This window comes from Tasmannia lanceolata, unplaced genomic scaffold (assembly GCF_043159265.1).
Source record: "Tasmannia lanceolata isolate RefF3 unplaced genomic scaffold, GAP_Taslan_0.1 ptg000019l, whole genome shotgun sequence".
Lineage (NCBI taxonomy): Eukaryota > Viridiplantae > Streptophyta > Magnoliopsida > Canellales > Winteraceae > Tasmannia > Tasmannia lanceolata.
Window position 1 is genome coordinate 8,494,193 of NW_027518696.1, and position 27,704 is coordinate 8,521,896.

Genomic DNA, 27,704 nt, shown 5'->3' on the forward strand with positions numbered 1-27,704 from the left:
CAAAATGGCAGGACGGAAGACTGCTCGAATACCAACTGCACGGACTACCCGCGCAGTGCTACCTCGCAGGTGGTGGCTACTTTTACTACAGCCGAACAGAGCCCGGTTCGTTCGTACCACCTCAATCCTACACCCACTCCGGATCAAGTGCAAGCTCTCTTTCAACAGATGACGGCCCTTGTCGGTCAGTACCAGCAGCTGATCCAAGCGCCTCCCCAACATCCTCCAGAAGCTCCACGACCTGTACAGGAAAGATCGCGCGCTTATAGGGGAGAATCAGCGCGCCACGACGAAGACCGGACTCACCACTCCACGAGACAAGTTCAACACTCCAGAGCCAGGCATGCTCACACAGAACCTCACCGCCGCCGGAGATCGCGGTCCCGCTCTGCGAGAAAGCTTCGAGCTAGGAAGACCGCGCGCCGCAGGAAAAACTCCGGCCTCATCGCAGGAGTCCAGAAAGCCAGTCCGGCTCCGCGGCGAGCCAGTCGGTGGAGAGAAACAGGTCACTGGACCGACCAGACCGCAGAGCTGATCCGATGCTACGGAGGATGGAAGAAATGGACCACCGCATAGAAGAGCTGGCAAAATATCATAGCCGGCCTGCTCCGCGAGCGCTCTTAAGGAGGACGCCTTTCACCCGCGATGTCATGAGCGCCCCAGCGCCCAGGGGATTTAAAATGCCAACTGTCCCGCAATATGAAGGGACCTCTGACCCTGTGGACCATCTGGAGACGTTCAAAACGATGATGCTCCTCCACGGCGCGTCCGACGGCTTCCTCTGCAGAGCCTTCCCGGCCACACTGACTGGTGCGGCACGGGACTGGTACTCAAGGATAAAACCGAACTCCATCAGCAACTTTGAGGACTTTGGGGACGATCTGGTCCGCCACTTCATGAGCAGCCGTAGGCCAAGGAAAACGACAGCATCCTTGATGGCCTTGCGGCAGGAGGATAATGAACCTCTGAAGGCATTCGTGAGCCACTTCAACAGGGAGGCACTCCAAGTGCCAAATCTAGATCCCTCAGCCGCCACAAACGCGCTTCTCGCGGGTGCTAGATCTAACGATTTTCGCTGCTCAGTGGCTCGCCAAAATTCGCACTCACTGGCGGATCTGATGGCCGGGGCTGAGGAGTACATAGCAGTTGAAGAGACACTGGCGGCCCTGGACTCAAATCGGAGGAGAACTTCTGAGGATAAAAACCCTGCCAGGCACCGTAGGGATGACAAGGCCCCCAGGAAAGAGAAGTCCCCGCAGAGGAGGGAAGAGAATTTCACCCCTCTCAACACCTCCCGGAAACACATACTGGCCGCTATCAGTAGAGAAGAGTTCGTGAGGTGGCCGACCATAATGTTCTCCAAGGGAAATAAGAGAGACCAATCAAAGTACTGTCGATTCCACAGGGACCACGGTCACGACACGGACGAATGCTGGCAGCTCAAGGAAGAAATCGAGCTGCTGATTGGCCGGGGTACTTGAAAAAGTATGTCCGTAATGACGGCCACAGACCAGAGCGCAGAGAGAAGAGTCCTCAAGGCTGCAGCCCTCGACGGTTGCAGCCGCCCTCTGCGAAGAACCAATCTCCCCCTCCATCCAGTCCACAACCAGAAGCACACCGATCCCAGCCAAGGGGAGTCATTGGCACAATTATGGGCGGACCCGCCGCAGGGGGCACATCGTCTGTTGCTCGAAAAGCATATGCACGACGAGTCAACGCCGTGCACACATGCAGCAAGAAGATGAAGACAGAGAGCGAGATCTCCTTCTCAGATGCGGATCTCGACAACCTGATACTGCCTCACGACGACGCCCTGGTCTTAACCATGCTCGTCGCAAACTAGGAGTTGAAGAAAATCCTGGTCGACAATGGGAGTTTGTCCAATATTTTGTACTATCATGCTTTCGAAAGAATGATGATAGGTGACGACCGCTTAAGGCCGGCGAACTCAGATCTCTTCGGTTTCTCAGGGGAGGTCGTGAAAGTCGAGGGACAGATTGAACTCCCAGTCCTCGTCGGAGAGCCGCCCTGCCAAGCCTTCGCCATGGTCAACTTCCTGGTAGTGAGGGCCACTTCGGTCTATAACGCTATCTTGGGACGGCCTGGTTAGAACCTGATCCGCGCAGTCGCTTCAGCGTATCACCAGAAGATGAAATTCATAACGCTAAACGGCGTGGGTGAGGTCCGGGGAGACCAGCCCCAGTCCAGGGAGTGCTATGCAATGGCACTCAAAGGCAAGAATGCAGTGGAGTCGCTGCCGATTGAGCTACTCGACCTGAGGGACGAAGCCCAGGGAACTCAGCCCGCCGAAGACCTCATCTCCATCCCTCTGTGCGAGGGTGATAATGAGAAAGTCGTTCAGATCGGCTCCTCTCTAAGCAGCAGTATCCAGCACCACCTCACCCAGTTTCTTCAAGACAATGCAGACGTCTTTGCATGGGCTCCCGTTGACATGCCCGGCATAGACCCGGAGGTCAGCACGCACAGACTTGGTGTGGACCAAACCTGCAGGCCGGTGAAACAGAGAAGAAGGCATTTCGCCTTTGAAAGGCGGCAGGCGATAAAAGAAGAAGTGAAGAGGCTCTTAAGGGCTGACTTCATCCGAGAAATCCAATACCCGGACTGGTTGGCAAACGTGGTCCTGGTAAAGAAGGCTAATGGAAAGTGGAGGACATGCGTTGATTTTACTAATCTGAACAAGGCCTGTCCCAAGGACAGTTATCCGCTCCCAAAAATTGATCAGCTCATTGACGCCACCGCATGTCACGAATTATTAAGCTTCATGGACGCCTTCTCCGGATACAACCAGATCAGGATGTATGAGTCAGATATACCAAAGACTTCCTTTGTAACAGATCAAGGGACCTACTGTTACCGTGTCATGCCCTTCGGTCTAAAGAATACCGGGGCCACGTATCAGAGGCTCGTGAACAAGCTCTTCTGGAATCAGATCGGCCGCAACATGGAAGTCTATGTCGACGACATGCTAGTCAAAAGTCAGAGCTCACAAGATCATGTGTCCGACGGAGAAACATTCCAAGTCCTGAGAAAGCACAACATGAAGCTCAACCCCACCAAGTGCACTTTCGGCGTCGGCTCAGGAAAGTTCTTGGGATTTATGGTAAGCCGAAGAGGGATAGAGGCCAATCCAGAAAAGATTAAGGCCGTGGTGGAGCTCACTCCACCAAAAACCATCAGAGAAGTACAACGGCTCACAGGAATGGTGGCCGCTCTGGGGCGCTTCATTTTAAAATCCGCAGAGAGGTGCCTGCCCTTCTTCAATGCCGTCAAAGGACTCAAGATTGCGCCCTGGACAGAGGAGTGCCAAACTGCATTCAAAGAGTTGAAGCAGTACCTGTCCTCTCCACCACTGTTGGCAAAGCCGGAACCAGGTGAGGAGCTACTCCTGTATCTGTCCGTGAGCCCCACGGCTCTAGCAGCAGTCCTAGTTCGTGAAGAGCACCGCCAGCTAAAGCCTGTCTACTATATCAGCAAACTTCTCCAAGAAGCCGAAATCAGGTACCAGCGGATCGAGAAATTGGCTTACGCGCTGGTGATGGCAGCCAGGAAGTTGAGGCCGTATTTTCAAGCCCACACAATAAAGGTCCTGACCGATCAGCCGCTCAGGCAAGTTCTCCACCGACCAGACACATCGGGGCGTCTTGTAAAATGGGCCATGGAGCTAAGCGAATTCAACATCCGGTACGTGCCTAGGCCTGCAATAAAGGCTCAAGTCCTGGCAGACTTTGTGGCTGAATGCACCATTCCCCAGCCGAGCACTGAACCTGAAATTATTCAAACCCCGGCTGTGGAGATGGAAGCCACGACTGAGGAGCGAGCAGGAGATGGGACTGAAACGGAAATCACCCCCGCACCAGCCGAACAGGATCCATCAACCGCCGAACCGACTTGGGAAGTGTACGTCGACGGATCTTCGAACAAGGGTGGCTGTGGAGCCGGTTTGATTCTCACCGGACCTGATAATTTCACTGCAGATTATGCCCTAAGGTTCGGATTCTGCGCATCAAACAATGAGGCAGAGTATGAAGCCCTCCTCGCCGGAATGAATCTTGCAGCCCAGGCCAGCGCCCAAAGGCTTAAAGCATACTGTGACTCCCAGCTGGTTGCAAACCAGATTCAAGGGGTCTATGAGGCCCGCGACGAGCGTATGGTCAAGTATCTCTCCCAGGTCCCCCAGCTAGCCAGCAAGTTCAAAAGTTTTGAGGTCATTAGAATCCTTAGAACAGAAAATACAAAATCAGATGTGTTGTCTAAGCTGGCTGCGTCCGGATACACCACTCTCGGGAGTATATGCATGGAGTTTCTACAGAAGTCCAGTATCGAAGGTAAGGCCGCTGAAATAATGCAGGTAGAGCACAAATCCTGCTGGATGGACGAAATCATCGATATCTACGTAGCGGGAAGCTCCCCGAGGCGAAGAAGGACGCCAGCAAACTGACACAGAGAGCAGCTCGGTTTTCCCTTGATGGTGAGAACCTGTACAAAAGGTCATACACCCTCCCGTACCTAAAGTGTCTCCGGCCAAGCAACGCCGCATACACCCTACAAGAGACGCACGAAGGGATTTGTGGAGAACATCTGGGGGGCAAGCTGTCAATCAAAGTGCTGCTGAGAGGCCTGTACTGGCCTACCTTAAGACAAGACGCACTGAATCTGGTTAAAAGGTGCGATAGATGCCAAAAATTCTCTCCCACAATCCACCAACCTGCTGTATTAATGGCCCCGATCATCAGCCCGCTCCCCTTTGCAGTATGGGGGATGGACATCTTGGGCCCCTTTCCACCGGCTTCCGGAAGACGCGCGTTCGTAGTAGTTGTAATTGACTATTTCACCAAGTGGGTGGAGGCTAAACCTCTGGCCCAGATCACAGAGCAAAACGTGCAGAACTTCTTCTGGAAATCAGTGGTTTGCAGATTCGGGATCCCCCGCGTCTTGATAACGGACAACGGGAAACAATTCGACTGCAGGAACTTCCAAAAATTATGTTCCGACTTGAAGGTCGAACAGAGATTTACGTCGGTGGCACACCCTCAGACAAATGGGCAGACAGAAGTAACGAACAGGATCCTGCTTCAGGGGATTAAAAAGAGGCTGGACGAGAAAGCTGGCCGATGGGCGGATGAGCTTTATCATGTCATGTGGGCATATCGTACCACCCCGCGCACATCAACGAGGGAGTTGCCATTCAACTTGTCCTTTGGGACGGAGGCCGTAATACCCGTTTATGTGGGCGCCCCGTCTCCAAGAGTCGCCAACTTCAATGAGAAACTCAATGGAGATGGGCTCCGTGCAAATATGGACTTACTGGAAGAAGCCCGGGAAGAGTCTCGAATCAGGGTCGCTGCCTACAAGCAGAAAGTTTCCAACTATCATGATTCGAAGATACGCCCCAGAGAATTCCGAGCGCGAGATCTGGTCCTAAGGAAAGCTGTTGTCTCCCAACCAAAGAAGGTCGGAAAACTCTCCCCGACCTGGGAGGGACCGTACCGAGTAAAAGAAGTGATCCGCCCGGGAAGTTATAAGCTGGAGACATTGGAGGGGCACCTGTTACCCCATGCCTGGAACTCAAAGAACCTCCGAAAGTACTATCAGTAGTAAACCACCCGGCGTGGAAGTGACTTTGTAAAAAGATACCGAATGTGAATGATAGAAGCTCTTTTGCAAATCTCCTCGCAAGGCTATTTGGAAACCTAGTTTGCTAAAACTTGGGTACTCGCTGCTTGATTCGTCACGGCTCGTCTCCGCAAAGATCGGGAGCGCACTCCTGGTCCGGAACCAGCCCGGATGCAAAAACCAATGCCGCTTGGAAACCCAGTTCACTAAAACTTGGGTACTCTGGAAACCCAGTTCGCTAAAACTCGGGTACTTGCTATTTGGAAACCCAGTTCGCTAAAACTTGGGTACTCGCTGCTTGGTTCGTCACGGCTCGTCTCCGCAAAGATCGGGAGCGCACTCCTGGTCCGGAACCAGCCCGGATGCAAAAACCAATTCCGCTTGAAAACCCAGTTCACTAAAACTTGGGTACTCTGGAAACCCAGTTCGCTAAAACTTGGGTACTCTCGAAACCCAGTTCACTAAAACTCGGGTACTTGCTATTTGGAAACCTAGTTCGCTAAAACTTGGGTACTCACTGCTTGGTTCGTCACTGCTCGTCTCCGCAAAGATCGGGAGCGCACTCCTGGTCCGAAACCAGCGCGGATGCAAAAACCAACGTCGCTTGGAAACCCAGTTCACTAAAACTCGGGTACTTGCTATTTGGAAATCCAGTTCGCTAAAACTCGGGTACTCGCTGCTTGGTTCGTCACGGCTCGTCTCCGCAAAGATCGGGAGCGCACTCCTGGTCCGGAATCAGCCCGGATGCAAAAACCAACGCCGCTTGGAAACCCAGTTCACTAAAACTTGGGTACTCTGGAAACCCAGTTCACTAAAACTCAGGTACTTGCTATTTGGAAACCCAGTTCGCTAAAACTTGGGTACTCGCTGCTTGGTTCGTCACGGCTCGTCTCTGCAAAGATCGGGGGCGCACTCCTAGTCCCGAACCAGCCCGGATGCAAAAATCAACGCCGCTTGGAAACCCAGTTTGTTAAAACTTGGGTCCTCACTAGTTAGTTCGCCTCGAACGTCTGCCCGTGGTATTCTTGGCCCACAATATTAGAACAAACGGTATTAACCAGGTACAGACAAGTAGAGAATGGACAACAAAATGTAATTTCTATTCATGAAAAGGTTGGGCCTTTAAGGGCCATTATAAAAATAAGGCCTCGAATGGCTGTTACAAAAGTTGGGCCTCCCAAGGACCATTACAGAATAAAAAATCAGATCAAAAAGAGAAGAAGAGGAGCTCAAGGCACCCCCTGGCTACCACCCCGTGAAGGGTCCGTCTCCGGAACTACTAGAGCAGTGGTGGTGCCTAGCTCATCGTCGCCAAGCGTCACTGGGTCAGGGAGGACTAGTCCCGTCAGGGTCACGGCTGGGTTGGATTCTTTAACCTGCTCAAGACAGTCAAAGAATCCCACCTTGTAGGACTCGCTGGACAGACTGAAAAGTTCGTCCTCCTTCTTTTGAATGGCCTCCGCGACGGCCTCCGCAACGGCGGCTATCTGTCTCTCCCGGGCTCTCTCCCTCTGTGCGTTGAGAGTCTAGCAGCTTTCTGCTTTTGAGCGGCGAAGTCTTCTTTGAGCCGCTTGTTCTCCGCCTCCGTCCGCCCAATGGACCTTTGAAGCTCTTCAGCCTCCTTCATCAGCTTCCCACTCTCCTCCTCGGATTAGGTTATCGCCTCAAAGAACTTCTTTCTCTTCTCCCGAAGGTCGTTATAATACAATGAGATCTGCGGGCAAGCAAGTGTTAACACAAGAAAGCGAGGCAAAAGACAACAACACAAAAAGCAAGCATACTCACGGGCCATCTTACCTAGTAAAGTGAAGAGAATATGGCCTCGTCGGCTGCAGCTGGAGGTTCGTGGAGAACCTGGTGCTTGTCCTTGCTGAGAAGAACCTTGGAAAGGAGCTCCGTAGCTACCCTGCTTTCACCAAGGCCGGAGTCATTTTTTTGAACGGCCCAGTTGGGCCGAAAAATATTGTCTCCGGTCCTCGCCGGGGGAGGACGGGCTCCAGCAGATGTCCCCCTGACTTCGAGGACCCCGCTCCCCGGCCATAGGCGCCCACCACCCTCACTGTAGTCTTGGATTTGGGAGGCGGTGGCGTGTCCAGGGTTTGGGTCGGACTCGCCATCTCTACGGCTTTCCTTTTTTGGCCCTACTGTTGGCCCTGCTGGGCCTTTCCCTACTGTGCCCTTCCGAAGGCCACCTGTCTCACTCTCTCAATCTTCGAATGTGCCTGCATCTCTGAAAGTCAACATAGACGAACAAACCAGTCAGCAGCAAAAAAGGATGAAAAAGAGTTCAGAGTAAGACTAGCTACATACGTGCCGGGGTCGCAGTACTAAGGCCCAGCCCGACCAGAGCCGCTTCACCTGAGAATTCTTCACAATGAATGGGCCCCCCTCGTTCCACCTCCTCACGGATTAGGGCGAACGTCCTCATATCCTCGCCCTTAAGGAGCGGCTTGCGGCTCAGTGCAACTGTGTCCGGGACGTCCCATCTTAGAGGAACCGACCAAGGCTGGGTGGACTCCCTGTCCTCGACATAGAAGAACCTGTTCTTCCATAAGTGGATAGAAGAGGGAGTGCCAGTGATCATTTTCACCTCGGGGCGCTGGCTAATGTAAATCCAGCCCCCTTCCTTATGCCTCTTCAAGTGCACACAAGCACGGAATAGCGACACAGACACGTTTCTTTCGAGCCGGCCATGGACGAGGTACATGAACCTAGTCAGCACCCTCCATGAGTTCGGCGCAACTTGGGCCGGAGCCAGCCCATAATGTCGAAGGACCGCGATGAAGAATGGGTGCAGAGGGAACCTGAGTCCAGCTCTTAACGACTCGTCGTATATACATACATCAGAGCTTTCGTTGCAAGCCCTATCTCCCTCTATCGCTGGCCTCAGCCCGAACCTTGAGGAAACACAGTACCTATCCCTAATGTCCCTCATCATGGACTCATCAAGGATATTTTTCTCGTGAAGAGCCTGCATGTTATATTGTGGATTGGCGTCCATCCGGGCTCTAGCTACGACCTCAATGGCCCTGCCAGGGATGAATGTTGTGGACGCCTCGGCGGCGTCACTATCAACACTCGCCTCTGTTCGGTGATAACTATCCGTTGGGAGAGGAATGGCATTTAAGTCCAAGATCACCTCCTCATCCTCCTCACTATCTACGATCTCTACTCTAACATCGGGACTTGCCATTATTTGCTTCGGAGTTCTAGTCGAATTATTTTGAGTCCTACCTGACAAACTAGACCTTGAGCTACTGGAAGACTCCCCTGAACCGGACCCCGAACCGGACTCAGAGCTAGAACTACTACAGGACATGAACACAGAAAAAGAAACGAATAAAAGGCGCGCTCAAGAGGATTACCGGTCAGAACTGAAAGCTCCCAAATCCGCAGACGAACACAATCACGAGCTACGCAAAGCCGAACTGGGCGAGCCGAACTGGCAGAGCAAAAAGCAGAAAGGAGAGAAAAGTGAAAAGTAAAAAATGAAGGGTGAAAACCCTCCTTTTATAAGCCTTGGCCATGGGTGTCTGCATTTAATGAAGGGCACACACTTCGAGGACGTATGGGTGCCACGTGTCTTTCATTAATGACGGACATGAACTTCGAGGCAAAGGCACGCACAACTAAGGGCATCCGTGAAGTGCTCGTGTGAGGGATAACTCTTAAAACCAATTGAGTCCGGCCCAAGCCGGACAGGATATAACGCGATAAAAATGAGTCCGGCCCAAGCCGGACTGGATATGGCGCGTCCGCTACACGACAAAAAATGGCCGGACTGGATATGGCGCGTCCGCTACGTGACAAAAATGAGTCCGGCCCAAGCCGGACTGGATATGGCGCGTCCGCTATGCGACAAAAATGAGTCCGGCTCAAGCCGGACTGGATATAACGCGTCCGCTACGTGACAAAAATGAGTCCGGCCCAAGCCGGACTGGATATGGCGCGTCCGCTACGCGACAAAAATGAGTCAGGCCCAAGCCGGACTGGATATAACGCGTCCGCTACGCGACAAAAATGAGTCCGGCCTAAGCCGGACTGGATATGTCGCGTCCGCTACGCGACAAAAATGAGTCCGGCCCAAGCCGGACAGACAGATTTTTCGGACTGACTCGCTGGCCGGACAGACAGATTTTCCGGGCTGATTTCCTGGTCGGACAGACAGATTTTCCGGACTGATTTCCAGGCCGGACAGACAGATTTTCCGGACTGACTCGCAGGCCGAACAGACAGATTTTCCGGACTGATTTCCAGGCAGGACAGACTCCTCCCGATCAGGAATGTGACTCACCACACTTCCCCAAATCACTACAATGACTTGGAGAACTGGGGGGGCAACTGATGGGGTATAAAAACAGCAACCTGTAACAGGTCGACACCTGTCCAGGGGTATTATTGTAATTACCTCAGAGTAGGTAAGCTCAAACCTATGGCAGGACGACACCTGTCCTGGAGTAGGTGAACTCAAACCTATAGCAGGTCGCCACCTGTCCAGGGGTAGGTAATCCCACGTCACCAATTTTCCCCTATTAAAGGGGATCCAATGTTCAAACCAATGGGTAATGCAATAACCTCTCCTCTCCCACTCTTAAAATTAGCTCTGCACTCTTGCACATACTGACTTGAGTGTCGAAGGGCCTGTCCGGAGTAACACTCCGGGTTGGTATTCTGTCATCGTTTGCTCCTTGCGCAGGACTCAACTCCTTAGCTCCCTCACTTCAGTTCCTCGGGCCCTCCAGCTCAGCTCTGACGTCACTGCCGTACCTGTTACCGATTTTAGGTCTAACATCCATGTTCCAACAACTTAAGAGGTAAACAATCATTTGGTGAAGTGATCTTGCCCAATTCAGTAGACTTAAAGTTTTCTAGCAACTTGGTAAAAGATTGCCACTCCAAGGAGAAATGTGGGATATCTAGGTGTTTTCTCCAGAATTCTGCCGGCGGAGAAAGCAGTCAGGCAAAGCATGCTGAAATACATCCTGCAATTCAACATATAGATGGTAATGATCAGGCAATCATTATGGCTTCTTCTCAGCTACCATCAAATGGGTTTAGTTTCGTTGAAGCAATATCCAGAAGTCTAGAAAATAGTGAAAAATGAATTCAGGGATGAATAAGGTAAGGAAGTAACTAAAAGCAGCATTGAAAGAGAGAGAGAGAGAGTGCACAAATAATCTATTAGATGTTCAACAGCAATAGATGGGGCAAAACTTCGAAAGAAAAAAAAACTGGTAAGTATTCATTAACCTTCTAAAATAATGCCTAACTTCTATCTTAGAGCAGCCCAAGTTAAGCATAGAAAGTTCATAACAATATACATGTTGCTATCATATAACTACTATTCACATTTTCTCTATACAGGACCCATCAAAAAATTGTCACCTATTTTTTCTATTCAACATGGAAAATGGAACTCATAAGACAAGCTACATGTTATAAAAATCAAAGTCAACATAGAAAATGGGCCTTTGGCAATGTCCAGGTATACATAAAAATAAGCATTTATTATATCAAGAAGATCCATGTTTTTCCCAATAAATGACAAACACACCCCTATTTTGGTACATATGTCAACATTAATGGGTCTATTCAATATGGAGATAGCTATTCCTCCTAGAGTAGTGAATGATAGCTGGTTGGTTGTAAGGTGATCGCTCGGCAATAACAAGGATGGCTATTGCAATGCCAGATGCGGAAAATAGAAGGCTGCTAGCAAAATGGAAATCCGTTTCGTACAAAAATAAAAAATAGAAAGACTGTCCATGACATGAGACATGCACGAGAAAACAAAGAAGGGAGCTCAAATCCCAGACTAATGCCAAAAACACTGAGAATGGCCAAATAGGCAGTTATTTTCAATTTCTTCCTTATTTTCTTAATGGGATTCCAGTTTGCCATGAGAAAATGAAGGCAATTTCACAGCTATTAGTTGCTTCCATGCTAATTAAGTGACATAATTTGCCCACCTTTCTTACCTGGGACTCTAGTGTATTCTTGATAACTCTTTTACCGTAGAGGGGGCTGTCCCAGGTACAAAGAAAGGGGTCAATAGTGTTCAAAACTGGGTTAACTCAACTAGACTTAGAGTGGGTTGATTCGGTTTAATTTGAACAAGCTAAAAGGTGCCGGGTCAAATTATAGCTGAATTAGTGGTCAGCTATTCTAATATTCTATATAGTGTGGCACTTGACCCTTGTTTTTCTTCATTTTTTTGGCCGAAATTTCAGCTATTTCGGTTGAAATTTGGTAAAGCATTAAAAAATTAATTAATTTTTAATACTTCGCCGAAATTGACGAAATTTCAGAAATTCGGGTGAAATTTCCGTTTGTACATTTCGTCATTTCGGTTTCGGTGCATTTGGGTTTTGGTCTTGAAATTTAAAATCTTGCTTATATCCTAATCGATTCTACCTTTTGCCATTAAAGACCATTTCTCTTTCTATTCATATTTCAGCAAGCAAAGGGAAAACAGAGATTGCTTCCTCAGTTACAGGTTCAAGCACAGGGACTTCAAAATCCATGAAGAAACCCACATGGAGGAAGAAGCAGAGACAACAATGGAGACACGTTACTGATGATAATGAAAAGGAGCCAAGTAAGCAGTGGGTCCTTCGAACTTTTTATTCCACCAACCAAACTGCTGATAACAATCACCCAAAACATGCTGCAATTTATCATCAAGATGCAAGCTCACATGATCCTTCTGTTACTGCACATCCTAATTCAAGAGATATTCCTCTTCTCGAAGAGCTCCAAAGAAACCAAAGCATTGAATGTCAGATGAGTTCTGCATCCCAAGATTTCTCCTCTGTAGCTAATGATCAGAAGTCTTCAGTTAAATCACCCTCCATCTCCAGTGCAGAATCCTTCCTCCAGATGAATCAAAGCAACATATATCAGGAAAAGATGGAGGATGGGAAGCATATACCTCGGTTTCCTGCAAAGGTTTCAGTTTGTAGAGGTGAGCCCGCAATTTACTTTGATGAATCTTTGCTCACTTCAAATGCGGAGAAATTCAAGTATTGTCTTGTTGGGAAGTTCCCATATTCATGGCCAAGCTTAGCCCATATTAGAGAATGGGTTAGTAGGAAATGGAAACTCACAGGCAACTGCTCCGTTACGTTACTAGATCTTCACCATGTTTTCATTAGATTAGATAACATCTCGGACATGCTCCGAATTTGGGTCAGGAATAGATGGTGGATTGATGGCCATCTGATGAAGGTTTTTAAATGGACTCCTGAATTCCAATGGGCACAAGGAGAACCCTCTTTGGCTGCTGTTTGGATTGTGCTCCCTTTACTCCCTGTAGTTTTCTTTGAAGAAGATGCCTTGTTCTCTATAGCATCTTTAGTTGGGAATGCCCTTGCTATTGATACTCCAACAAGAATTCTATCTCGAACCAATGTTGCACGAATATGCGTGGAAGTAAATCTTCTAAAAAAGCTTCCTCGTCGAGTTTGGATTGGAATTGGAGGAAGAGGAGGAAGAGGAGGAAGGGGCTTTTGGCAACTTGTACGCTATGAGAAGTTACCTTCATTCTGTATGAACTGTAACCAGCAAGGGCATTCTGCCGTGGTCTGCAAGTTCAATAAAGATGATGCCATAACAGGCAATTCTCATGATAAGCGCTCTATACTGGATAATTCCAATGCAGAAATAAACAGCCCCAATAAAAGGAAAAATTCTGAAATGCTCGAGGCAAATAAAGGACACAAAGCTGCTTCCCAAACTGCAGTCAAGGAAGAGCCTTGCTGCAATCATCTTAATACAAAAATTCAACATTCAAATGCCAAACATCTTCAGAAGACTCAAATAGAGATCCACAACCCTGAGGAGTGCATCTCAAAAGTGAATTCCTCAGTTGTAAAGCCATGTTCCAAAAACTTAAGAGGTCAACAGTCCTTTGGTAAAGTGATCTTAGCCAATTCAGTAGACTTAAAGTTTTCTAGTAACTTGGCAAAACATTGCCACTTCCAAGAGAAATGTGGGATATCTAAGGCTATTGTCCCGAATTATGTTGAGGGAGAAAGATGTCAGGCAAAGGGTGTTGAAATAGATCCTGCAATTCAACATAAAGATGGGAATAATCAGGCAATCATTATGGCTTCTTCTCAGCTACCATCAAATCGGGTTAGTTTCGTCAAAGCAATATCCAGAAGTATAGAAAATAGTGAAAAACTGAATTCAGGGATGAATAAAGGTAAGGAAGTAACTAAAAGCAGCATTGAAAGCATATGTGTTCACTACTGAAAATAATAGTCTCTTAGCTTTTGTTTGTTTTCTCTTTCTTTTGGTAGGTAAGCAGGGTTCTGCTGCGACGTTTTCATGTTCATCGATAATGAATGAAATGTTTATTCAAAGAATGGAGGAGACTGTACCATTTACAAGGATCTCAGGCATGCAAACCATGGATGGTGGAAACAAAGTAGATTTATTTTTTAAAGAAGTGAAGCATCTCCCAAAATTAGGAAGAGTCAAAGTGGTTTTAGATGAAGATAGTCCCCAGGCTTTGAAAGACCTTTCAGAAAAAGAAGAAGCTGCAGAAGAAGATGATGATTTGAAAAAGAAAAAAATTGAAAACTGTCAGATGGATCTGCAGATGATGGACACAACAAATAAGAAAATCAAGGGAAAAAGAACTCCCAGCAGGTATGCTATGACTTTGAAACTGAATTTTTAAAATACTTATGGTATTGGCAGTAGATGTTGTAGAATATTGTTGTGATATGACTACCAAAAAAATGACTGCTGGAACCCATGATAAGAAAACAAATCTAAAAGAAAACTAGATTCTTGTTTTAATAATGGCACTCTTCAGTTTATCAAACATGAATCTGATTGGCTTTTGGTAGATTTTTTTTTGTTGGAATTATACCAACTGTTAACAGCTCCCTAGAAAAGTGTAAGATGAAGAGAGGAGCACAATTATTAAACGAAGGATTATTGATATCATTTATGAGTCTAGAAATTATTACTGATGTCTTTATGTTGCTTATGAAAACATCGTTACACACCTTGAATGGAATATGATCGCTATGGCATTGTTGACTGTGGAGCCTAGAGATCCAGTGTTTCCGACATCGTTGTTCGCACATTAGCTATGGCAAGGCCCTCCTTGTCATTCTTGGCTTCATGTTTTTCACTTCAATGGGAACTTGTCCTAGCATCATCAATTAAAACACATGAATTAATCAAAGTAACACACCAAGGATTTCAACTCGATGTTGTGACAATGAATCTAGAGTTTTCTAGAATTTGAATTTAGCTCTGGTGATCTTAGTTTCTGCAGCATCCATAATCTAGATCAGATTACTAGAAGTGTGTGGTTTTGTTCACAAGTTCTTGAATCAGTTACTATAGTTCTTAGTGAATTTTAATATAAATAATTATTCTTGATTTCCTCAATTAACCATCTTGCAGAAGAGAAGTACAGTTTTATTGTTGTCATGCACTCCTTGCATAAATTCTGGTAGGTAGTAGTTAAGGGAATGCCATTTGTTTTCTAGTTTCTTTCCCCTTACTGATTTACAGGAAAGTGCAACGAAGAAAGGAAGTGAAGTTATTTTTTTGTACTTAGTTTTCACACCCATTATTTCTATTTCATTGCTAAGTTAGGATATTATCTATATTTGTATTCTGCCCCCGAAATTTAAAGAAAATGTGTATATGAATTTTAATTCTTTCTGATTTTCTTTCTGATTTTCAATGTTCATTTTTAATTCAGCTCTTTAAGTAACATATCAAGAAGCTCTATTGTCATTTTTTTACTCATAATCCATCACATGTCAACTTGCTACTGCACTCTTAGATGTAATCTTCTTTAGAAAGATTCTGTCAAATTCTTACAAAGACTTCTAATGTTAATTTATATAATTATCCTCGATTTCCTCAATTAACCATCATATAAAAGAGAAGTACAGTTATATTGTAGTCAGGCACTCTTTTCATAATTGTTAAGGGAATGCTATTTGTTTTCTAGTTCCTTTCCCCTTACTGGTTTACAAGAAAGTCCAAGCAAGTGATGTTATTTTCTTGTACTTGGTTTGCACACCCATTGTTTTTATTTCTTTCTTAATTTAGGCTATTATCTATATTTGTATTTTGCAACTGAAATTTAAGGAAAATGTGTATATGAATTTTGATTTTCTTTCTGATTATCCCGGGTACAATGTGTTTTCAGTTCTATCCAATGAATCTCTAGTTATGAAAAACAAAGCTTTTTATTTCTCGACCTTTAATGTTCATTTTTAATGCAGCTCTTTAAGTAACATATCAAGAAGCTCTATTGTCATTTTTTACTCATAATCCGTCGCATGTCAACTTGCCACTGCACTCTTAGACACAATCGTCTTTAGAATGAATGTATCAAATACTTACAAAGACTCCTAATGCTGATATAAATTCCTGGCCATTCAATTGTAGTGGAAAAATACTTCTAATTTTTCTCTCTCTACAGAATGAAATTCCCATCAATGAAGCCACGCAATCTTGGTGGCCTCCTTTGTCAATTTTTTCTTGGAAAATCAAGGGAAACAATACTCAGTACCAATGTGAGTTCTGTTCCATCAGATGTACCCAACCCCAAGGCTTCCAAGAACCGATCAGGAGACCCATCCACTTGCATTACATTGGATGAAGCATTGCGAACCATGAAATCAAAAGATCAAGGACGGAAAGTGCCTAGCAATTTAGCCGGAGGAGTAATTCTTGACCAATCCTATCCGATTTCACCAGCTGACCTGAATTCTCTTCTCTTTTCACCCAATTCAAAACTTCTGAAGTCTTTCGCGGAGCTGCTAGGAAAGACAGATCGGCAAGAAGGAACTTGGGAACTTGAAAATGATGGGGATAGATTAAAAAGAGGGGTTACTTATACAAAGGGTGCAACTAAATTAATTAAGGCTGTGAAAGCTACAGAGGAGCACATATATTTGAAAGCCGATGGGAAGGTTTTTGCAGTTTTAGTTAGGACGAGCACCCCGGATGTTCCTTATGGGAGCTTTTTCAAGACGGAATTGCTCTTCTGTATAATGCCAGGACCTGAATTAACTTCAGGAGATCAATCCTCGCGTCTGGTTTTATCATGGCGCATGAATTTCCTACAGAGCACCATAATGAAAGGTATGATCGAAGGTGGGGCCCGACAAGGTGTCATGGATAGCTACGTGCAGTTTGCAGATTCGTTTCTTAGAATGTTAAGTCAGTTCATTTGAAAGCGCTGGGGTCTAGCAAGGAGCAAATTTGGGCTTCTTTGTAGATGGAACATGGGTCGGATTAAAAGCTGGCGTTTTGATATTTTGGGAATTTCAGGGTAGTCTCATTTTTTCTGGGGGGGGGGTGTTGTCGATTTTATTTACTTGCACAAATCCTTCTAGCCATGCCTAGTACGATCCAAGGCCTTAAATTTTTTGGATTGGTCGTGCCAGATTCAATTGGGGAAGTGGTTGTGCATGGGATTCTTGTTATTCAGGGTGAACGTGTTCTACAGATGATATCACATTTTATGCAAGCTAGATTACAAAGAGGCTGTGATCATTGAGTCAAAGCACAAGGGGATGTGTGGTTGCTAACTGCGCCTTGATAGAAGGAAGAAGCTTAGCAGTTGTGGACTCAAGTCAACTGGTTTATCTGATCTTTATGTGGTGTTCACATGCAATGGTAAAACAAGAACCAGTTCAATAAAGTTCCAGATATTTAGATCCCCAATGGAATGAAATATTTGAATTTGATGCAATGGATGAGACTCAATCTACAATGGATGTGGAAGTCTTGACCTTTTGATGAAGGTACATCCCTTGGTCATGCTGAAATCAATTTTGTAAAATCTAATTCATCAGAAGCAGCAGTCATATGGATTCCTCTTCAAAGGAAATTAGCTCAAGCATGCCAATCTAAGTAGCACTTGTGAATTTTTTTGAATAATACAAGAGGTATTGATATTGTTAAAGATTACTTGACAAAGATGGAGGAGGTGGTCGGGAAGAAGATAAATTTGAGGTCGCCTCAAGCAAATTCAGATTTCCAGAAATTATTTGGGCTTCCACCAGAGGAATTCCTTATAAATGATTTTACTTGTCAGTTGAAGCAAAAATTGCCTCTGTAGGGTTGCCTCTTTCTGTCGCCAACAATCATTGGGTTTCACACAATCTTGTTTGGACACAGTACTAAAGTTTTCCTTCTATGGGAAGACATAGAAGGCATCCAGGTGGTTCTGCCGTCTCTGGCGTCAGTGAGCAGTCCAAGAGCAAGGGATGACTGATTCCCAAGAGTTGAAAGAAAACTTTGATATATTTTACTGGCCGTTGACTGAGGAGTTGGAGAAAATTAGTCACATTCTACAGAAGAGGATAGCAACTGCACCAGAGTTTTGTGTTTGTAGATGTTATGTTCAAACCTGCCGAAGAATTTTGGGATGGAGATATGTGAAATTTAATATTTTCACTAGAAGAAGAGATAATTTTCATTGGTAATAATCTGCAAATGCTTATGTATACTGTAAATTCTACTATTCTTAATAGTGTGTAGGGAATCTAGTTTGAATCAAGGTTTTAAAATTTCAACCGAAATCCGAAATTTCAGGTTTCGGTCGATAACGAAACCGAAATTCTCTAAACCCAAAACTGTAGTTTATTTCGGCCGAAATTTTGACTTTATCCCAAAATTTCATCCTAAATTTTAGGGATTTCACCCAAAAATCTGAAGTTTTGATAATTATTTAATATTATCCCGAAATATTAGGTTTAGAATCTATTCAGGGGACAGGATAAAATTTTGGAATGATGGGTGGTGTGCGGAGAAGCCTCTTAAGGAATTGTTCCCGGACCTTTATAGAGTTGGTGCTGATAAAGAGGCTTTAGTTGGGGACTATCTTGACCTTATTGTGGGTGTATCAGTATGGGCACCGGTTTTCAGGAGGAATCTCTTTGATTGGGAGTTAGAGTCGGCATTCCATTTTCTTGAGCTTCTTGATGAGTGTTACATTAAGAGGAATGGTTTGGATAAAAGAATATGGACCGCGGAATCTTCGGGCATATTTTCTATCAAATCTTTTTATTCTATCTTAATGTCTAATGGTGTATCCTCCATTTCAACCAAGGTATGGAAATTTCACTGTCCGCCTAGAGTTTGTTTCTTCAGGTGGGCAGTATGTCGTGATCGGATTCAAACGGTTAACTTTCTTCGAAAGCGTGGTATGTTGCTTATTGACCATTGCCCTCTATGCTTGGATGATGGGGAATCTGTTGATCATCTTTTCATGTATTGCCCATTCACCCTTCGGATATGGGCTTACATTTTTCTGAGGTTTGGTATTGCTTGGGTGTTTCCATTATCTATTCCAAGTTTGCTGCTACAATGGCAATTAGTGCCATGGAGCAAGAAAGGAAAAACTTTGTGGAATATATGTTTGTTTGCGACATGGTGGGTGATTTGGAAAGAAAGAAATTCTAGACTTTTTTAGTGATTGCCAAATCGCCTCATTGGCTTTACATGAAAATTATTGCACTATCGATATCTTGGGTGCAATGTCTTCCGTCCTTCCGCTTTGTATCGGCATTTGATCTATGGGAGGGGTGGAGGGTAGTTTGCAGGGGCGGAGGCACATATAGCATGAGGGGGTCCATGGCCCCCCCAAGACTTGCAAAATCCCTTTCATATTTGCATGGATTTACATGCATGCTTAGCTAGTTTAGTGGCCATGCCCCCCCCCCCCCCCCCCAATGACCAATGCAGCCAAGTGTAAATTAGTCCAGCCCCCCCAAGTGTAAATTCCTGGCTCCGCCCTTGGTAGTTTGCTTCAGTAGGGAAATATATGCCTCGGATTAACCAGCGTCGGGAGGCTCCACCTTATGGGAAGTGGAAATTGAATTTTAATGGCTCGAGTTTTGGAAATCCGGGTCCGACTGGGATTGGCGGGTTGTTCCGTGATGACCGGGGTGTAGTTGTGTGGGCCTATTCTGGTCCTTTGGGGAGATGTGATGCTTCGAAGGCAGAAGTGAAGGCTGTATATCATGCTATCAAGAGATTAGATAGAGAGTGCTTGGATAACACCATTGTAGAGGGCGATCCACTCAATGTGATTCGTTGGTTGAAAAGGGTGGTGTTGCCTCCTTGTAGATTTTTATCCCTTTTTAATGAAATTGAGGATTTAATCTCAGGATCGGGTATTGCCTTCGACCACGTGTGAAGAAATGCTAACGGGGAGGCGGATGTGTTGGCTAGACCTAGAAGTGGGGTTGGTCGTACAGTGTTGGAGTTGTTTGATTTTCTCCCTCCGTAGTTTATTTTGTATTTTTTGTATTTTGTATTTTGTATTTTTCTATCCTGTTTCTCCCCTATACATTTGGGTGTGGTCCATCTCAGCCCCCCCTTCTTTTAATGATATCTCTTTGCCATTTCAAAAAAAAAAAAAAGACTATCCCGAACTTTCAGCCGAAATTACCGAAATTTCAAAAAATTTCAATTGAAATAAAGTCAGAGAAAAAATAGTCGTGGAATAGATTTCATCGGATTTTGGCCGAAATTTCGGTTTCGGTGAGGACCGAAACACATTAAGAAACCAAAATCTGAAACCTTGGCTTGAATAACTTCATGTATTGGCAATGATGGGTCTTCATGGATTCATTTTTTCTATTAGAAAAAAGGTCATGTGCTCATTCAAAGTTTTGAAAGTAACTACTACTGCTATCTGTATGTAAATGATCTATTTCTCTACTAAAATAACCATTTACTATGACAAGAATCTCCCTGTCTTTCTCAATAAATGCAAATCATACCCCTATTTTGATACATATAGCAATGTCTAGTAAACATTAATAACCATTTATTATGACAAAAATATCCATGTCTTTCTCAATAAATGATAAACATATCCCTATTTTGGTACATATGACAAGATTAATAGGACTGTTCCACACGGGGATAGCTATTCTGAAATACAAGTGTGATAACCCGAGAGGGGGGAGGTGAATTGGTCAATTAAAACTTCTTGGCTTAATTAGGTGGATTAATAAAATTAATTTTCTAATTAAGCATTAATTTTCTAATTAAGCATTAATTAGTCTATCCCTTGTTCAAATAATCAATATAATGAAAGCTAGGGTTTAGATATTACTTTATGCTTTTATGCTCTAACCTTATTCAATAAAACATAAATGCAAATAAAGGGAAGAGATTACCAATCACCAAATGTGCAAGAGAAGAAGGCGAAGGCACACCACAAGAACACACAATTTTTATAGTGGTTCGGTCTATCACAAGACCTACTCCACTCTTCCAAGTTTATCTCCTTGGGTTTCTCCACTAAAATTGAGGTTTTTCAATGGCAAACCTCCAAGCCGTACAAATGCATTCTTCAATCTCCAAAGGGGACAAACCCTTTCTACACGAACCCTTGCGAGGGGACACTCCCTCTTACAATCTATTCTCCTTTCTTACCGGGCCGAATCGGAGACCCTCAACAACTCCAAGATTTGCCTTTCTTAAAGGGCCGAATCGGAGACCCTAAAAAATGAAAAACTAAAAATAAAACTTTCTGTTTGCCTCTTGACAGGCAGATTACAACTTTGTAAGCTCACAAACGCTCCAAGGAACGATACAAATGTAAAGCCTATGGAGTTCCTCTTGATAGAATGTCAAAATACAAGTTCAAAGAGGTTTAGCTTTTGATGTGAAGGTTTTAGTTCAAAACTATGGGATTTGATCTTTCAAAATGTTCAAAAGCTTGCTTAGATAAGTTTAGATAGTGTATATATAGCTCATGTGGAAATATGACCGTTTGGGGGTAAAACAGAAAAAAACTAGGTTGAAAAAGTCAAGCCCCGCAAGCCCCAACGGCTATTTTTTCACGCCGCGGCGGTCGACTGAGGTACGACAGTCGCCCGCCCTTATCGGGCTCCCTATTGTAAATTCAAAATTCAAACCATAGCGGTCGACCGGCCTATGGCGGTTGCCCGGCGAGGGCTACCTGTTTGTTTAAACATTACGCGCAAAAACTTATCCGCGGTCGCCCGCCCAAACCATGCTGAAATGGTTCTGTTTTGAAAGAACCATTTCCGCAGTCGCCCTGCTCATCCCGGTCGACCGGCCCGCCTTTGGAATACAAATGCTGGATTTCCAGGATTGCTTCCGCGGTCGCCCGGGACACCCCGGTTGACCGGCCATGTTAAAAAATCATTTTTAACATATAACAATCAGGGGCTTTGGGCCATGGTCTTTGGGCTTTAATTCTAAGTTTTCTAACACATTTTTTGGTGTGTGTATGGTTTTTAAAGATATAAAAACTTAAGTATGAAAACCTTTTGAAGTGCATTTAACATAAAATCAAGATGACTCTAAATAAATTCTAAAAATAAGAACCTTGAGTCTTCTTGGAATGTCTTGGCTCCTTGGCACTTTCTTGGACTTCTTCAGCTTGTGAGTGAACATCTTCAACTTGATTTGGCTCTTGTGACTTCCTCCAATCTTCAATGCATGTTGAAAGGTGCATGAGCTGTCACCATGTTGGTTCATCTCCAAGCTTCTTCTTGACACTTGCTAGGTATGCTTGTGGGATCTTTATCTTGAGCTCCTTGACTTGAACATCTTCAATGATGATGTCTTCAATGTGAGTGCAAGCTCTTGATCATTGTGTATGTGGATCCGCAAGCTATGTGTTGATATGAGTTGTGTAATGGTGATATGACACATCAAATTCCTGTATAGAGCACGACATCTCAAAGCAACACATTAGTTCATTAATGCTAATTAATTTGGGTTTGCAAGCATCAAAACAAGAAGGTAAGGTGAATGTTTGAACCCATGGGAACCCTTGGGCTTACATATTCCTCGATAGCACTATCCTAGAGTAGCGAAAGATTGTTGGTTTCAAGGTGACCACTTAGCGATATCCAGGACAGAGAGGAGAAGGGCAGGGAAAGGAAGGGGCAAGGAGGTAGCAAAATTGAAATCTCTTTTGTAGAAAAAAAAATGGGATCCTACATGGTGACACATGTGCAAGAAAACAAAGAAGAGAGCTATCACTTTTTTTGTATGTTCAAAATGGGGTTCCATTTTGGAAGTGTTTTCCTTTAAAATACAAGGGGATTTAGTTTACAAACTTAGATAAAGGGGAGGTTTTTGGGTTCTTTAAACGGCATGAAAAAATGAAGGCAATTTCACAGCTATTAGTTGCTTCCATTCCATGCTTATTAAGTGATATATTCACCCCCTTTTCTTACTTGGGTGAGCCGTGATACCCTCTATTGTATTTATAAGTACTCTTTTACGGTAGAGGGGGGGCTGTCCCAAGTACAAAAAGGGGTGAATATATCATTTCCCTATAAATATTGTTCATCAACTAGACCTGCAAGTCGGCTGATTCGAGTCAACTTGAACAAGCCACTGCTCTGTTTGCACCTGCAAAGGTGAAGCAATCTGTGTCTCCTCTAAAATGATCTCCATTGAAACCATGTGCTCTTAAACAAGAGTATGGCCACTTACCCACCAATTTCTAATAGAAAATAGATGATGGTTTAAAATCACAAATGTACCAAGTAACCTACTTGTAACTTCCAAAGCATCAAAATGCATAAATTACAACCCCAATTTGGATCAGTGGGCATGTGCAACAATTGAATAGTAAACATGGTTCAAATGTTGACTGTTGTTGTATAGTAAATTTTTTTGGGCAATGCATTCCATAACTTTAACAAATAAAAAAGTACCAATCTTCGACCAAAATGGACAGTGAGGCCAAGCACCTCATGCCTTTTGGAAGTGGCCAAAACCAAATAATATAAAACTAATAATATCATCAATTATAGTTAAAGCCAATAAAATGGTAAAGCTCATGAGCTAAATGTGCTTTGTTTGTTATTCATATGAAAATCAGGATACATCAAGTCACCATTCTTGGCATATAAATTTGAAAACAAGTGCACGTATTCAGAACCTGTAACTTATACAACTAAAATTCCCCAGCCACTGCATTTGTTAGATAATTTTATACTCTTGTTTCTGATTTGAATGGATCATACAGTGCACTAGGGCCTGACATATGAGCCAGAATTGGCTTGTGTAGAGAGATTTTGTAGGGTTGGTGCGCACGGGATCCAACATTTTTTAGGACGTGAAGTGGGCCCACTTCATGGGATGATCCAAACCGTTCATTTACTGGGCCACTATGTAAATACGATGTCTCCCATAAATCATCTCCATAGTATGATCTTACCCCTCTGATCTATAAACATTTATATAATGTGCAGTCCGTCTAGAAGGGATAGGATCATGCTATGGAGATGACTTTCGCTCAAAACATGCTTCAATTGATCATAAAGAAGCAAGCCCACATGATCCTTCTGATTCAAGAGCAGCCAATAAACAGAGGAAGGAACCCAAGGAAGAAGTGACAGTAAGAATGGACATTAAGAAGAATGCACCCAGCATTCCTAGTAACAAGGGAAAAAAACCCAATTCTCTTTTTCAGAATTTACAACATACATAGTCAGTCCTATAGTATCCATTTCCGCTACTGATACTGTCACCACCATATTTTAATAAGTGCACAAAATAAGCTTGTCTTATCTTCTTTAATTGACTTCAGAGAGCTTTTTCAGAACTGTAATAACCTGTGACAGCTGTTTAAGTAATAAAAGTCAGGATAAGTTAGTGCAATTAAAAAGCACGGTAGTGCCGACATCAGTAGCCCTTTTCCAATGGACAGTGATATCTGCACCACCATATTTTTTGAACAGTAAGCACCACTGTGTTTTGATAATGGGTCGAAGTCACCTTGTTTTACAAATTTTAACTGCCTGCTGAGAGCTTTTTGGGAATTATTTGTAATAGCCTTTGACAACAGGCTAAACAATGTAAAACAAAGTGACTTCGCCTCATTAACAAAAAATATGGTTGTGTGGATATCAGTGCCGCTTTGCAATTTTTGAACTGAGAATGATAAACCAAACCGTATCCAATGGGGCCATGCCCTAGGAACTTCCTCAACCTTTCTAGGACCTATCTCTGTTGCTTCCTGCCCCTCTCCTTATTTTCTAGACTCTGGATTTTGAAGACTAAAGACTAAAGAGTAATGATAAATTAGTACCAAGAAAATCCATGTTATAACAAAGTCTTGTATAACATCCTGCATCAAAAAGTCTTGTAGTAAGCCTTTGTCACCTTTTTTTTATTTATTCAACATGGAAAATGTAACTTATAAGACATGGAAAATGGGCCTTTGGCAATGTCCAGGTATTCATAAAAATAACCATTTATTATATCAAGAAGATCCATGCTTTCCCCAATAAATGACAAACATACCCCTATTTTGGTACATATGTCAACATTAATGGGTCTATTCAATATGGAGATAGCTAGCTGGTTGGTTGTAAGGTGATCGCTCGGCAATAACAAAGATGGCTATTGCAATGCCACAAGCGGAAAATAGAAGGCTGCTAGCAAAATGGAAATCCGTTTCGTAAAAAAATAAAATGATCGTCCATGACATGAGTCACATGACACATGCACGAGAAAACAAATAAGAGAACTCGAATCCCAAATCAATGCCAAAAACACTAACAATCTAAGTGGATGTTTTTTTTTTTTTTTTTGAAGAGGGCAACAGAATATGTATATATAGATGTATAAACAGAACCGAGATGGTCCTGAAGGAACAAAGAGAATATAAAGATAGCAATACAATAAGTCAAGGAGGGAGATAGTCAAAGCACTCAAACTCGGCCCGAAAAACGCCTTTCTTGGCCAGGGAGTTGGCATCCGCATTTGCTGATCTCCTGACATGGCAAAAAACTATGGAGGAGCCCTTAGATCTATCCTCTATCTCCTCTAAGAGAGGCAAAAATCGCCATGGGGGAGAAGCGGCGCCCGAAAGCCAGCGAATAACATTTAAGGAATCCCCTTCGACTATAATTCTGTCGCACTCCAGGCGAGGCATGGAGTGAAGCCCGTTGTGCACGGCTCTAACCTCTGCCTCATTCGAGTCTGCCAATCCAATAGGCCCCGAGTAGGCCCAGAGGACTTCCCCTTTGTGGTTTCTATATAACCCCCCTACTCCTGCCGCTCCTGGGTTGCCGATAGAGGAGCCGTCAAAGTTAAGCTTCAGGGACCCCGGCGGAGGAGGAGACCAGGAGGGGCGGGTTTTCACTTTGGTAGCCGATTCCATACAGATGATTGACCATCCTTCCCAGAGGTCAAAAGCTGAAACAAAACGAAAAAGAGGAAGTATACGGGCCCAGGAGATGACCGCAGCTATCACCTGAATATAAATCCAATATGGAGAACTAGCCTTCTCTTCAAAGACACGCGCATTCCTCTCTTTCCACAAAAACCACCATGAGGCTAAGAGACACATCTTCCACAGAATTCTGCCTTTCCTTTTCCAAGGAGCCCATTCCCAACTCTGAATAAATTCAGCCATAGAATTGGAAGGGACCCAACTGATCCCAAACCGAGAAAAGAGAAGACTCCAAATAGATTGAGCAACCTTACAATGTATAAAGAGGTGGTCTATGGATTCTCCTGCGGATAAACATAGAGGGCAGTGATCCACCAGCCACATTCCTCTCTTCCTCAAGAAATCCATAGTTTGAATGCGGCCCCAGCTAACCGACCACCCAAATAAAGCAACTCTCGGAGGCCAAGATTGGCGCCAAACCGAGGAGGACACATGCTCCATTAAAGGATGGATCAGGTGGTGATAAAAAGATTTGACGGAGAATATCCCCGACAGATTCCAAATCCAAATTCGACGATCTACGCCCGAAGACTTGATGAAGCAAGAGTCCAATAAGGAGAGGAGGGCGCTGTGAGATCTTAACTCCCTAACAAAGAAGGCTCTGCGGAACTTAGGAGCCCACACCACTTTTCCCTGTTCCCGTACAAAACATTCTGATACCCAAGCCTCTTTCTGACATGAAACGATAAATAAGTCAGGAAACATAACTCGAAGGGGATCAGCCGAACACCAAGGGTCCTGCCAAAACCGAATCCGATCCCCCCTATATACTCTGTATCGAACTCCAGGAGCAAATAAAGACTTCAGCTGCAAGATGTCCCTCCAAACCGGAAGCCCTTTGTTTTTAAAATTATCAACTGATTCCCAATGCCCATGAGATGAACCATACTTACTTTCAATGACCCGGACCCACAAAGAGGAGTGTTCTTCGCCGTATCTCCACAACCACTTGCCCATAAGGGCCTGATTAAAACTCTGAACCCTCCTGATACCCAAACCTCCATTTTTAGTAGGCAAGCAGACCATACTCCATTTAATCAGGGAGACCCCCTTGGAAGACCCTGAACCGCCCCACAGAAAACGTCTCTGAAGTTGCTCGATGCGCTTAGCAACAGAGGCGGGACATTGAAAAAGGGATAGAAAATAAATCGGCATATTGGATAGAACGGACTTTAGAAGCACCAATCTACCTCCTTTGGAAACCAACCGGCGCTTCCAGGTGGCCAACCGACGCTCGATCCTTTGTATAATAGGAGCCCATAGGTTGTGTTTCGGTCGACCCACTCCGAGAGGAAGACCCAAATAGGTTGCTGGAAAGACATCTAGACCACACCCCATAATTCCGGCGAAAGAGGATGCATCGCTCTCAGAAACATTAATCGCGTACATCCGAGATTTGGCGAAATTGGATCGTTGCCCCGAGACCATCTCAAAACAACGAAGCATGGCCTTAAGATTGAGAACCTGGGATATGACCGGAGAACAGAACAGAAGAGTGTCATCCGCAAACTGAAGAAGCGAGACTTCCACCTTACTATTTCCAATAAGGAACCTTTTATATAGCCCCATGTCACTACCTTTTTCAGCAGACTGCACAGGGATTCGGCCACGATCAGGAAAAGAAAAGGAGATAAAGGGTCTCCCTGCCGCAAGCCTCTAGATGATTTGAAAAATCCTTTTGCTGATCCGTTGATGAGGACAGAAAACCAGGCGGATGATAAGTAGTTCTGAATCCACCCTCTCCACCTACCCCCAAAGCCCATACGACCCATGAGAAAATCTAAAGCGGCCCAATCCACTCGGTCATATGCTTTCTCCATATCGAGCTTGCATA

The 27,704-nt window shown here is 44.5% G+C and overlaps 1 protein-coding gene and 1 pseudogene across 1 annotated transcript; both read left to right on the forward strand.

Annotated features, from left to right (window-relative positions):
• The first annotated feature begins 3,220 nt into the window (after nt 1–3,220).
• On the forward strand, nt 3,221–4,459 carry LOC143853272 (uncharacterized). The gene is made up of 2 exons (XM_077362993.1): nt 3,221–3,553; nt 3,620–4,459. Exons 1-2 carry the CDS (start codon nt 3,221–3,223, stop codon nt 4,457–4,459), a joined length of 1,173 nt encoding a protein of 390 aa, XP_077219108.1.
• Nucleotides 4,460–17,017: 12,558 nt separating this feature from the next.
• Nucleotides 17,018–17,899, forward strand: LOC143853274 (C2 and GRAM domain-containing protein At1g03370 pseudogene; annotated as a pseudogene).
• Nucleotides 17,900–27,704: the final 9,805 nt, after the last annotated feature.